General features: G+C 40.3%; 1 protein-coding gene across 1 annotated transcript in view; it reads right to left on the bottom strand.

Moving 5' to 3' along the window:
- The window catches only part of ANXA5 (annexin A5), a 30,152-nt gene extending 17,101 nt beyond the window's left edge, over positions 1 to 13,051 (bottom strand). Inside the window, exons 1-3 of the mRNA XM_006930883.5 lie at positions 12,894 to 13,051; positions 12,745 to 12,788; positions 720 to 801 (exon numbers count right to left, since the gene is read on the bottom strand). Coding sequence (XP_006930945.1) covers positions 720 to 801; positions 12,745 to 12,753 — 91 coding nt within the window. The 5' untranslated portion in view covers positions 12,754 to 12,788; positions 12,894 to 13,051. The remainder of the gene's footprint in view (positions 1 to 719; positions 802 to 12,744; positions 12,789 to 12,893) is intronic.
- Positions 13,052 to 14,134: the final 1,083 nt, after the last annotated feature.

Below are 14,134 nucleotides of genomic sequence, written 5' to 3'. Positions count from 1 at the left end.
GATGTAAGGAAGGAGGATAGGCTTTTAGGATGACGGAAAAGCTCAGCAGTAGGAACATAAGGCTTTCACAAATAGCAGATAATACAAGGAGTGCTAATGTGAGCTGAGTCCGACAAAGTGTGCTGGGATACTAAGGAAGGCCTTGCGCAGCCAGAAAGCTAATGCTAATCCTGCTACGACAGGAAATCTCACAAGATGTTCAGCATGGGAAGTGATGGGGTCAAAGCCAAGTGTGGAGAAGGCAGGTCCCCACACACATACTCTAGCGCAGAAGGAGGCTGAGGACGGTGGATGAATTCTGTCTAGAAATCCTCGAGATGAGAGGTTTATTACACGTAGCTAGAGAGGAGTCCAGGGAAAGAGAAGACAATTGAATGCAAGAAGCCTGCAGAACCAGACAGCTGATTGGGCAAAGCGAACAAAGACCTGCGGAGCTGACCACTCTCAGGAATATCTGTTTATCTACTCAATCAGCTGCCTTCCAGGTAAACCTGAAAAGTTGAAAAACAAAGGGGCTGGATTTAACTTTCTGTTCAGTTCTAGAGATGGATTATATTGTATATCAGTCATACTATTTTGTTACTTTCACCTATCTTTTCTCTTTCTACACATTTCAGATAAAAATATTCTAAAATTAATCTTATTGTAAATCAGCGACTTTTTGTTTGGAAAAACAAATGTCATGTTTTTTTTAAGAACAAAAGAAAGGTTGAATTTACCCAGGCCTTTCATGGCCTTCCGAAGAGTTTCTGCATCAGCCCGCTCATCAAATCCAGGGAAGGGAGTCACAGTGCCCTTAACCTGAGACAGGAAACACAGTGATATTATTCATGGCATGACTAATATGACAAAGCAAATGACATACAGAGCAAGCCATTGCTCTATATCATGCTCAGTCTTTAAATAAATTTCCGTTTGATAACCCCATTTAAAATGGGAAGAGGACCACTTACAGTCTGGATTAGCAGGACCAATTCAGTACATGAGCTATCCCGGCCCACCTGCAATACCATTAATGGGAAGCCTGGCTCCCAAGGCTCTCCTCCCAGGGGCATCGCCCCCAGTGATCAAGCCCCAGTGATACCGCTTGATTCTCAGAGGGCACTTCCTTGCAGGATTCCTTCCATTAAGTCTCTTGCCACTTTGCTTGAGAAGCATGCTAAACCTGCATTAAAACTTGATGTCCTAACCTAGACACTCAACTCCAAGCAATGTTCTTACTGCATAATTTTAAACCTAGTCCTGTTTCTTTATATTTACTTAGGGATTTTAAGACAACCTGGTAAAGCCTGAAAAGATGTTTGGTAATTCATATGCCAAATCTTTAAATTTATAGCTTTATATATAAAGTATACTGGAAGACATTCTTCAAAAGTTTTCCCATTATACTTACTTTGTCATATGTGTAGTGCTTTTAATCAAAATGTTTTAGTATTTCCCCCTCAAAATTTGTAATAGCACTAGTTCTTTACAATCAGAAGGCTTTATGAATACTCAGTCATAGATTTTTATGTTCTGATGAAAGGAGGATGCCACCATTTACTTTTACTAATAAATGTTTTTGAAGTCCTTCAAAACTATTAAGGTTCTATCTAAAACTGAGGAAAAATCAGTTATAAGGGGGAAGGGGTTGAGAATACTTGTCTGGTTTATACTCATGAGTGTTTTATTATGAATGCATGGAAGCACAATCACCTACAAGGAAATGTAGGTGATTCTGACAATTTCACATGGTTCAACATAATTACAAGGAGCAATAGGTTGAGAGAGAAATTAATCAAGATTTGAGAAAATGGTCCTTCAAAACTGGCATGGATTGGGAAAGCCATATCTCTCAGGTCAAACTGCAGTCTCCCTCTGTTTAGTGGGACCACTTCAAATTGATTCTGAAAACACCATCAATATATCATCATAAAAAATTAATAAATACCACAGGTTCTCTCAATGGTGAGAACTTAGGATATACAGATGACTTAGTTCACCAGTCTGTTTATTCATTCACTCGATAACCATTCTTTGAATGCTTTCCACATGCCAAGTATTGTACTAATCACTAGGAAAAAGTGATGATGTCTAAAATCAAAAGGAAATGAAAGGTACATAATTAACAAGTGCAGTTGAGTACACACACACACACACACACACACACACACACACACAAAGGTTTCATCAGGGTACATATACACATAAAGGAGGGATTGAGCTGGGAAGGATGCAAAGAAATCAAAAAACTTCCCAAAAAATGTTTTGAAAGTTGCCTGTGATTTTCCAAGGCAGGTTCAGGAAAGTAGAGAAGTACAGGGAGGTGTAGTCCAGCATGCATGAAAACATGAAAAAATGAAAAAATCTGGTGCTTTGGACACAGGGTTAAGAGTTTGAACAGACTGCAACAAGAAGTGTTTACATAGATAAACAAATGAGGGGAAGGTCTTGGTGGGGGGGTGAGGAGGAGCTGGAAAGCCACTGTAATAAGTGCAGACTTCATCCTGTAGGCAAGGGGAAGTCATAGAGGATCACAGAGGACATCTACATGGGGAAGAACAATATCAATTCTGCACAGTAATATTACTGGGACCGCAGTGGAGACAACAACAGAATGGACTGTGCAAGAGTGGAGATAAGGACACTATTTTAAAAACAACACAGGAAGAAGATAAGACCTGATCGAAGTAAGGAGCAGTGGAAATGTAAAGGAAAAGGACATGGGAAGGAGCAGTGGACATAGAACAGGATCAAGGCAGAAGGGAACCAACTGCAATGATTCCTTTCTTGGATGGGGAATAGGATCACTGGTTTTACATTTCTCCCCAGTAGGCATACTGGAAGAGAAACAGGCTTTGTCAGTTACCAGGGCACACTGGTGGTAAGTGGAGCTGTGTGAGAAGGCTATCACAGAAGCAATATTAGTGGGGTGGAAAGGAGGGCTGGCAGAGAAGGGAAGGTCACCTACAATCATAATGGCAGCTAATATCTGCTGAGTGTAGCAATGGGTCAGGCACAGTGCTCAGAGCTTCTCACGGATCATCTCACTGAAACTTCATTTTACCTTAGAAAGGCTTAAAGAATCAACCAAGGGACCAGGAAGCAAGTACCAGAGCTGGTACTTGAATACAGGCCATGGGACTGGGGGCTACTAATCATGAAGCTGCCTAGCCTCCCAAAGACAAAAAGAAAATCTCCAAAGAGGGTGATGACATGGAGAAGACAAATGAGAAAAATGTACTAGGAGGAAAGGAAGAAAAGGCAGTGTCCAATACCACAGGGAAGTCAAACAGGTGGTGTGACTGAAAAGGGTTCCCTGGACTTAGTAATGAGGAGGTCTTTGGTGGCAGTAAGAGCCTGATTGGAGAACACTGAAAAGTGAATTGTAAGGCAAAGCATCTCCATGAACTCCAATTTTACAAATGATGGGGTTTTTTTAAACATGCTTTTATATTTTTTTCATGTTTTATTTTTTTTATTTTACAACCAAGTTAGCATATAGTGCAACAATGATTTCAGGAGTAGATTCCTTAATGCCCCTTACTCATTTAGCCCATCCCCCCTCCCACAACCTCTCCAGTAACTCTATTTGTTCTCCATATTTAGAAGTCTCTTATGTTTTTCCCCCTCCCTGTTTTTATATTATTTTTGCTTCCCTTCCCTTATGTTCACCTGTTTTGTATCTTAAAGTCCTCATATGAGTGAAGTCATATGATATTTGTCTTTCTCTGACTAATTTCACTTAGTATAATACCCTCTAGTTCCATCCATGTAGTTGCAAATGGCAAGATTTCATTCTTTTTGATTGCTGAGTTATACTCCATTGTATATACATACCACATCTTCCTTATCCATTCATCCATCCATGGACATTTGGGCTCTTTCCATACTTTGGCTATTGTTGATAGTGCTGTTATAAACATTGAGGTGCATGTGCCCCTTCGAAACAGCACAACTGTATCCCTTGGATAAATACCTAGTAGTGCAATTGCTAGGTCATAGGGTAGTTCTATTTTTAATTTTTGGAGAAATCTCCATACTGTTAAATAAGCTTTTAAATACTCACTTTAAAAAAAATACTGATCACCTGGGTAGCTCAGTCGCTTAAGCATCTGACTCCTGATTTCAGCTCCGGTCATGATCTCATGGTTTGAGTTCAAGCTCCACATCTGGCTCTGTGCTGACGGTCTGGAGCCTGCTTAGGATTCTTGGTCTCCCTTTCTCTCTGCCCCTCCCTCATTCACATTCTCATTCTCTCTCTGTCTCTCTGTCTCTCTCTCAAAATAAATAAGTAAACATCTATGAAGGCTATAAAGTTTATAGGCTATGAAGTTACTAGTAGATAGAGAGGTTATAGGCTATGAAGTTACTAGTAGATAGAGAGGTTAAGAACAGGGGAGACAAGAGAGATTTGTCTTAAAAATACATCTGACCCCTGAGACTGAAGGAAATGAGGTGAAAGATGGAAGGAAGAGGAGTACCCTCAGAATCTCAGCTACTAACTATGAAGAAATAACTGCTGGTTGTATTTTTGAGAGCTTTCTAGAAATTGGGAAACACGTGCTACATTCCACATGATCTGAGTCATTGTCAAAGCTAGCCAAAGCCACGTAGTGGTAGTAACGGACCAGATGTGAGTCAGACATGAGTCACAAGGGCAGAAACGCTGCTTGGACATCCTGTCCAAACTCTATCCCTGCCCACACAAAAATGTCTATCCTGAGCAAATGTGACTTTCCATGACTCATATCGGAGGGCTTCTCCTTCTTCCCATTAGTACCCACTGGCCTCCAGTTAAACATTTATACCTTACCCAGGTTAACTCCAACTATAAGTAAGTACTGTTCCCTTCACCCATTCCCCAGCTTGTGCTCAATTACCTTCACTCCCAGCCACCAGTGCCTGATCAAGGAAATTATATATCCTCAGATGATACGTGGCCAACACATATAATTCCCTCTTTTAACTCTCACCTTCAAAATTATCCACTCTTCTAGCTCTATAATTTTGTTGGCTTTTTTGTTTATTTATTCTAAATGAATAAGTTCTTTACCTTCAAAGACTAGGCATGCCAAAATAAAATGAATACAATTAAACCTAAACACAAGTGAAGGGTTGCTTTTCTAGATAGAATTTAAAGAAACAGGAAAACAACACAGAAATAACTTCAAATTTAGGGGTGCCTGGGCGCTTAGTCGGTTGGGCATCCGATTTCAGCTCAGGTCATAATCTCACGGTTCATGGATTTGAGCCCCACATTAGGCTCTGGGCTGACAGCTCAGAGCCAGGAGCCTGCTTCAGATTCTGTGTCTCCTTCTGTCTCTGCCCCTCCTCCACTCACACTCTTTCTGTCTGTCAAAATAGATAAGCGTTTAAAAAAAAAAAAAAAAAGAAAGAACTTCAAACTTAAGGATGAGAAAACATTCACCTGTCTGGAACATTTTAAACTGAAGCTTTTCTGAAGGCACAGAAGAAAACTTAAAAGCCCTCTTTAAATCTGTCTTCCAGTTCAGTGTTATCAATACTTAATCAAACACCTTACCCAACATTCCACATTAATACTAATTAGGAAGCAAGAAACCATGAAGCCCACCACTATAGCCGAGCAACTGCTAAGCAGCTGTACAGTAATTTTTAAGTATATTTCTTCTGAGGCTCAGGTTTCATGAAAAGCCCCTGGAGGCCCCCAAGAATGTTAGGGAAAAGGAAAGTCAAATGGCAGAACTCTGCCTTCACTCCCCAATCAGAGTAGTTCAGGTCTTATCTGATGCACACTGTGCAGGCCCATTAATATTTCCTATGATAATGGGTCCCACTGATGACCAAAGAAAAAAATTAAAAATCACCATACCAAGAAAGAAATGAGATGAGCAAGAAAAAAGGGAAAAACCAGTATGACAGACATGATTCAGATCTAAGGTGCAAAGTAAAGTAAATATCAGAAAAAAAAAAAGAAAAAAAAAAAAAAAAACTAGAACCTCCAAGAGGTACAAACACAATCGGGGGTCAGAAACAAAATCTCAAGCTCTAATTCTAAGCCTTGCTCCAATTCCATCAAAAAAGGTGAAAGTTCAGGGTGCCTGGGTGGCTCAGTTGTTAAGTGTCCAACTGACGGCACAGAGCCTGCTTGGGATTCTCTTTCTCCCTCTCTCTTCCCCTCCCCCATGTACACATGTGCAAGCACTCTCTCAATAAATAAATACACATTTAACAATTAAAAAAAGTGAAAGTTAAATTCAAAGACTTAAATTCAAATTGGCCTTTGACCATTACCTTTGACCCCTTTCTTAAAATCAAGTGTAAGGGAAAAAAGTATCACTATAAATAGTTTAAGTTATACGCACAGAGGTAGAAAAGAAGTTTTGATAACAAAATAAAGGTTTTCGATATGATTTAGGTTTTTGTTGTTTCTTTAATGCTCCCATGACTATGACTACTTCCCACCTGGATAAGAACGCCTTCCCTTGGCAAATACCAACAAATGGAAAGTTAAACTGTCCGTCAATAATGGTGATGCCTTGAGGTAGCTGAAGTGGGCAAACGCATTAGCTCCCAATGAGTATACGTTTGGTTTGGGGTATGTAGGGTTCCATTTTACCTAACTGTTCAACTGGGAATTCTGTCAACAGTACTTGAAAAGCTGTATCACTAACCAATTCATTCACCAATGCTTCAGAAAATAAGCTTATAGATTTTTCATATTAGAGAAGAGTATGCATGGATTCACAACTTTATTTCCTTTTGTATCTAAACAAGGGGCAGAAACCTAATAAACATGGCTGGTCCTACACAAAGGTAGGAAATGTTAGCCTCAAACCATTTTTAGTCATAGGAAAGAAATAGTACATAAATAAAAGACCTACAGAAATGAAAGAGGATTTAAAGATCATATATATCCTGCTGTTTACTAGACAGCATCTCCTAAATGTTTTATAAAGAACTCGAATTCAACAAATTCACTAACTCCATCTTTTCCGCACCTCAAACCTGCATTCCTTCCTCAAAGAAAAAGACAAACCACTCAGTGAAGCAAGCCACTCATCTTGACCTGACCAAGCCCTTCACCACCTACCACCACCCCACTCATGCAACCAATCTGCCAACTCTCTCCATCAATCCCCTATCTAAAGCCCCAGCCACTGCCTAGTTTAAGTCTTTAAGATTTCACTGGGACCATAGCAGCAGATTCCTAAGTGATCTTCCAACATCCAGCTTCTCTCTCCTTCCCTCCCTCACCCCCTGAAACACCATGCGGTCTCTGCAGCCCTCAAATGCAACATCACACTGGCACCAGGGTGATTTTTGTGAAGTGTAAATCTAATCATGGCATGCCCCAACTTACAACTTTTTGACAGCTCTCCTTATCTACAAATGGTTCCTACTCTTTAGCTCTTTCTGGCATCTGTTTCCAAGACAGGGCTCCATGTCCCCACCTGACTGCAGCTTCACTCAAACAATACCATACTGCCTGCTGCTCCTGGCCATGCCAAACTCCTTTACACCCCTGAGCATTTATTTTTGCTGCTGTTGCTTCTACATATAATGCCTTTGCTCCTTGTCCCATCTGACTAATGCTAACTAGGTAACCTCATTTTTCTCTTCTGTGAAATAGTAATACTTATATCTGAAATAGTATTATGAGTACTAAATAATGCAAACAATGGACTTGGCAATGCATCTGTTATTTCACTAAACTTTCGTTCCATTTCCTCTTTAATTCCCATGTCTAACGATACCTGGCACATAGTGGGAACTCAAAACTTTCATATGTTCATGAATGCATGCATGAATAGGAAGTAAAGAGAACAGTTAGGAACAGGTGTTCAAAGAAATGATACCAACTGCAATATGTATTAATTTCCAATAATTCAATTATATATAGGTTTACATATTATATAAACTACTGAATTGAAAGGCTGGGTCCAAAAAAAAAACCACTTAAAACAAAGGCCTTAGGAGCACAAGTTTTTGTAAAAGATCAACTAATGTGTTTGTGAAGTTTTAGAATAGTATTCAGGTTATTTTAATTTATATAAATTTATATTGAATATAATATTAAATAATATTGAATTTATATTTAAATTTATATAAATAAATAAATTTATACAAATATATATTTATATTTCTACCACAGATTGCCTAACTGTCACTAGCTTGCCACCTATAGCCAAGGGGTACCAGATCTAGATAAGGGAATTAAGGTTTGCTGAATCCCAATGAATTGCTCAGTGGCTTGCAAAGCAGCCACGCAGTTTTGGATCTAGTTCTTTCTCAGCATGCAAAATGTAAACAAGATTGTGCTCTCAGACAAAGGAATCAGGAACTGAGACACTAACCCAGAGCAGTACAGGTCATAAGTAAACAGGTAATCCTGACCTAGGATCCCAAGAGGGATCACTACAGACAGATTTGATTTTAAGATGAATGGTGGAAAAGATGCAATCAATATCTGATTGACCCCTCTAGCATGAAACTCATCTCAAATCTATTTATTTACATTGATCCTGCTGTTCTTTATAAATTGTCACAGTACAATGATTTCAAACCAAAAAAAAAAAAATTATAATCAAACCTTGCACAATTTAAATATGTATAGGAGAGAGAACTCTGATGTTCATGAAGTCTCTAGTGAAAAATTATGTAGCCTGATTTTGCTTCATGACATGCCTGCTGCTCTAAATTAATTCTTTATTAACATTATAAATAAAGCTAAGTTCAGATTGGCCAAAATCTGTATTTTTAAAGTTGCAGTCTCATAAAGAAAATTAGAGATATAAAAGACTTAAATTGAATTAAAATGTATTCAATGGATCATTCATCTTTGAAATACATCCAACTCTTGATTTTTTGAAACCAAAGAATATAGAAGTACAGAATGTACTTTTAAGTACCTAAAATAAATTAGAATATCTGTGAAATATTTTGGCTGTAGCTAAATAGTGATATTTTAAAAACCTGCATGAGCAAGTTAAGCAATAAGAAATAGGTCAGTGTCCAGTTTAAGAAACCCACCCCAAGATATAGTTAAGTCAGATTGAGGAAATAACCCTAAAATCTAATTAAAAATTCACATTTATATAATCACAAGCTGACCATTGCAAAGATGAAAGGATTCAAAAAATATTTTACTATATATAAATAACTCAGGCAATTAACAGCTCTTTGGCCATTCCTTAGTAAATATCTTGAGCTAGCTTATACCCAAATTTAGCATAGAAAAATGTTAGTGGTCCAATAATCATAAAAATTTACTATTTAGCAAGGTTTATTCTAAACATGGAAGTTGTGGTTTTAAGCCATATAAATCCAAAGCCATTCAAATGAATGATTTCAAAGATTATATATATATATATATATATATATATATATATATATATATATATATATATAATCCAGGAACTGTTTACATGCAGGTACATTTGTAATTCAGATTTTTCTTGTATGTCATGGAGAAGATACAGTTAATCAGTGTGTTACCTTTGAGAAAGCCTGGGAAGCCTCATGTTAGACTCCTTCTCTCCATAGTAACAATCAGTTGGTAGACTCCCACATGTTTCAATGCTAGTGGATGAGGACTAGGACCAGAGAGAGAAGGGCAGAGCTCAAGTGGTGGTTATCCCACAAACACCACCAGCTCTGAATGTATTCACCCAACAAGACAATATAAATCACTTTTTTAAAATTTTTTTAATGTTTATTTATTTTTGAGAGAAAGAGACAGAGTGTGAGTGGGAGAGGAGCAGAGAGAGAGGGAGACACAGAATTGGAAGCAGGCTCCAGGCTCTGAGCTATCAGCACAGAGCCCGACCCAAGATTCGAACTCACGAGCGGTGAGATCATGACCTGAGCCGAAGTCAGATGCCCAACCCACTGAGCCACCCAGGTGCCCCTAAATCACTTTTTATGTAGTTCACAATAGTTGTCATGGCTTTGTCCCCCTAGACTGACATCATCAGGGTAAAATTTAACTAAAATTTTTCATTGATATAAAAATATTAATATAAATATACACAAGAGTATAAAGTATTCGTAATATTTATTTATAGAAAAAAAGAAACTCCAATTATCTATCAAAGATTAATCAATGCTTTCTCATTAAATTCTTAGCAGGACAGTCATACCTAGAAGTTACCTATATAATTGATTTCCTGGATCTCTGTAAACTCTGATTGGCAAGGAGGTGGTCCCAAGGTCAAATAAAAAGACAAAAACACCAGTATGGAAGGTACAGCTTATAAACATGAAGAATAACTGCTGTTGGAGGCGACATTTTAATTCCTCAATAAATAAGAAACAATATTTAACCATACATTTTAAATTACTGAAATGTACACCTCTATGTCTCAGGCATCTCATTTCACTACTCTACAGATGGCCATGGAGTGGAGGTCTCTGGCTCCCATAACCACAAGGCAACAAAACTACTACCATAGAAACCGTTTGAAACCTAACACTGAAGCTACTTCAGCCTTCCTACAATTACACTGGGGTCCAAGGGAATTTTTTTTGACAGTAAAAGTGCAATTCCTTATTGTGGGCATTCTGCACACCATCAAATATAAGTATAAAGACAACAAAACGTTATCCTAGTAGTAAACATTTTAACAAAATGCTTTACTTCCATGGTTTCCAAGGATAACTAATAACAAAGTAAGTGCAAAATTCAACACTGTAGCTTTCTTAACACTACTTATAACTTTTACAATGACCAAAAACTGTGGTTTTGACAGAAAACAGTCCTGGTGTTATACTGTGATAGAGATCATGCACATAATTTTGTCATATAAACCACCATTCTCCCAGCTTATATATGTATAGCAGCTTTTATACTTTTCATTATTTTAAATTATTAATGTCCACAATTGGAAAAATGTGTTCCTTTATGCTACCTGGAATCTACATAATTAAAAGGCATTGATTGAGGGGTGCCTGGATGGCTCAGTCAGTTGAGAGTCCGACTTCAGCTCAGGTCATGATCTCCTGGTCTGGTCCGTGGGTTGGAGCTCCACCTCAGGCTCTACCGACAGCTCAGAGCCTGGAGCCTGCTTCTGATTCTGTATCTCCCTCTCTCTGCCCCTCCCCCGCTCACACTCTGTCCCTTTCTCAAAAATAAATAAACATTAAAAAAACAATTTTAAAGGAATCGATTGAAAAACTTCAGACATCACGGGGTAAACTTACAAAAGAGATTCAAGAAACAGTCGAATGAGCAAGTATAAAGGGAATTATTCTTTGATGCTTGTTTCATCGCCATTTACATCACCACACCAACAATATCAAGATAAGAAAAATAATTCTCAATGAAGGAAAGTTAGTTCCACATAAAAGTATCCTTTATGTGGGGAAGAACCTAAACCAAAGTTTCCACTTGAAGTAACAGGAGACTCAGTTTATTGTAATATTCCTTAAGTGTAATAGAGGAAGTAAGAATGGAAGCACTGTATAAATTAATAAAGTTACCAAGTCATCATAATCCTCCCATTTTTCTCTTGGAAAGAACCGTGAAACCTTATTCAATTTTGATAAGAGTTTTTGTTTTTGTTTTTTAATAAATGAAGAGTATAAAGAGAGGGCTTTGTCTGAGCAAACACTTGTTTAAAAAAATGTTTGAAAAAAAAAGGGATCTGGACTCTGACAAGCCAATTAGATTGTTGAGATCTGTAAAATTAGTTTTGGGGTGGAGTTGTTAGCACTGATATTTTATTCACAAAAAAATTGTCAATTTTTATTCACAAAAGATTGTCAATCTTTTAAAGTCTGCTATATAAATTAAACTATTTTTTTTCTTTCCTACACTTGTTTAATGTGTATTTATTTTTGAGAGAGAGAGAACAAGAACAGGGGAAGGGCAGAGAGGAGGAGACAGGATAGGAAGCCTGCTCCCACTGACAGCAGAGAGCCCCACATGAGTCTGCAAGTCACCATCCCCTGAGATCATGACCCGAGCTGAGCAGGAGTCGGATGCTCAACCTCTTAGCCATCCAGGCGCCCCTTCCCTGCAATTTTGATAAATGTTAAGAACAGAAAAAAAAAAAAAAAAAAAAAGGCTAATAACTAGGAAATCGAGTTCTGAAACAATCCCAAGGCAAATTCAAATCAGAACTCGTTCCACGAGTTCCTTAAGAAAAGCACCTCTTCTGTTTAATCTTTTGCATGAAAAAAAAAAAAATCCTACCTACAACTAACAATAAAATTGGGTTGAGCAACTGGAAAAAGCTCACTAGAGTTCTACTGGAAAAACACGAAGGCCCACTCACTGTATTATAATGCAGGAGACGGCAGGGAACGGAAAGGGGAGGAAAGGAAAGAAGGAAAGGAAGAAAAAAAAATGAAGGGAAGGGAGGGAGGCAGGAAAAGAAAGAAAGACAAGGAAAGAAAGGCGTTGGGCTCACATGACCGCTACGCGCTGGTTCCTGCTCTGGTTCTAATTTTAGCGGTTCTTTGGATTTGGGAGGGCGCACTTTTACACACTCACTCACGAAAAGGGAGTGCACCCAAATCCGGCCACGTCACCCGCGGCAGCGCCCCACCGGCGGCTACCGGGCAGGTTCCGGCGGGCACTCGGCGGAATAAGCCGGGGCACAGCGAAGGGGTCGGGGGGAAGCAACCAGAGAGGAAACAGGAAAGGTGTCCCAGATTTCTCCCAGGCAGATTTCGCTTTCTCCTAAACTTTTTTTGGCTTCCAGACGAATTCTACAACTCCCTTGACACAGCTTACGAAGTTGGCAAATGCGAGCGCTGCGCGGGGGCGCAAGGCCCTACCTGTGCCATGGCGACTGCTCAGGTCAGGAAAAGGTGATGCAAACCTGCAAGAGAAGAGAGGCACGGAGGGTTCAGCCAGCCGCAGACCGGCCCTCCCCGCAGCGCCCCTCTCCGGACGGAGCCCCCACTCCGGCTGGGCGAGCACTCACCCAAGCGTGACAGAGGGACCCAAGTGCTCCGAACCTCCGGGAAAGCCGCGGAGCGCGGGGCGGTGGCGCGCAGGGCAGGGCAGGGATGCAAGCGCAGTAGGCTCCAAGCAGCTGCTCGCAGCCCAACTCCAAGCAACGGAAACACCACCCGCCCCGCCCCGCCCGCCGCCTGCCACGGGGACCGGACCCGCCCCTTCCCCGGCCTCACTGCGCCTGCGTGGGGCGCCACTCGTCCCAGTCCTCGCACACCGGGTGGGGCCGGGCTGCAGCTGCGTTGGAAGCGGCAAGAGGCGGGCTCCCCAAGGGCCGCTGGACCGCCCTGTGTTCGCGCGCGGGAAGGGCTTGGGGACTCTGACCCAGGCTCTGGTTTGGGGGTCGCTGGGACCTTTCTTCTCTCCGTGGCCTCACAGAGCTGCTCAGACAGCGTGGCCGAGTCGACTTTTTGCAAGGCGAGAAAGTCACTGCGGCCAAGGACAGTGGGTCTTTGACCATGCTATAGAATAAGAGTGAAGTTTTGAGAGCCCTTTCCCAAATTTGTTTTTAAGTAAACAAACAAGCAAACAAAAAAGTGTCAGTGGTTGCTTCCTAGATAATGTATATAGCTTGAATGTAGATACCTCTTTGGTAGCTTATGTAGGAAATTTCAAAACCTCTGCTTGGATCAGTTCCTATTTTACAAACCAGCCTAGAACTTTACCAAAACTTAAATTTCAACTATACTCTGTATTCGTTCAACATAAAATCTGTAAGTACATGAGAGAGACACACAAACAGAGACTGACTCCAAGATACTGTACTAGGCTGGTACAGAAAAAGCAAAGATAGACAGTGCCCTTCATAGACTTCCTGGTGTGGGGGAGGAGAGGCAAGAGGACAACCTTGCAACACTAGACTGCATGAGATATTCTCAGATGAGAAGAGCAGTGCTGTGGAGATTCAGGATAAGAGATTAGAATCTAGTCCGCTTTGGGGAATAAAGAAGAGGTCTTGTCAAATTAAATGGAGAACAAATACGATTCTTGTATAGAACATCTCATTCATTAGCTGGCACCCCCGGGTGGCCTGGTCACTTAAGCATCCGACTCTCGTTTCTGCTCAGGTCAAGATCTCATGGTTTGTGAGTTCGAGCCCTGCATCGGGTGGGCTCTGTGCTGATAGACGAGAGCCTGGTTGGGATTATGTCTCCCTGTCTCTCTGCCCCTCCCCCACTTGCGCGCGTGCTCTCTCTCTCTCAAAATAAA

The sequence above is a fragment of the Felis catus genome, chromosome B1, assembly GCF_018350175.1.
Source record: "Felis catus isolate Fca126 chromosome B1, F.catus_Fca126_mat1.0, whole genome shotgun sequence".
Lineage (NCBI taxonomy): Eukaryota > Metazoa > Chordata > Mammalia > Carnivora > Felidae > Felis > Felis catus.
This window is presented reverse-complemented; position numbering and strand designations above follow the sequence as displayed.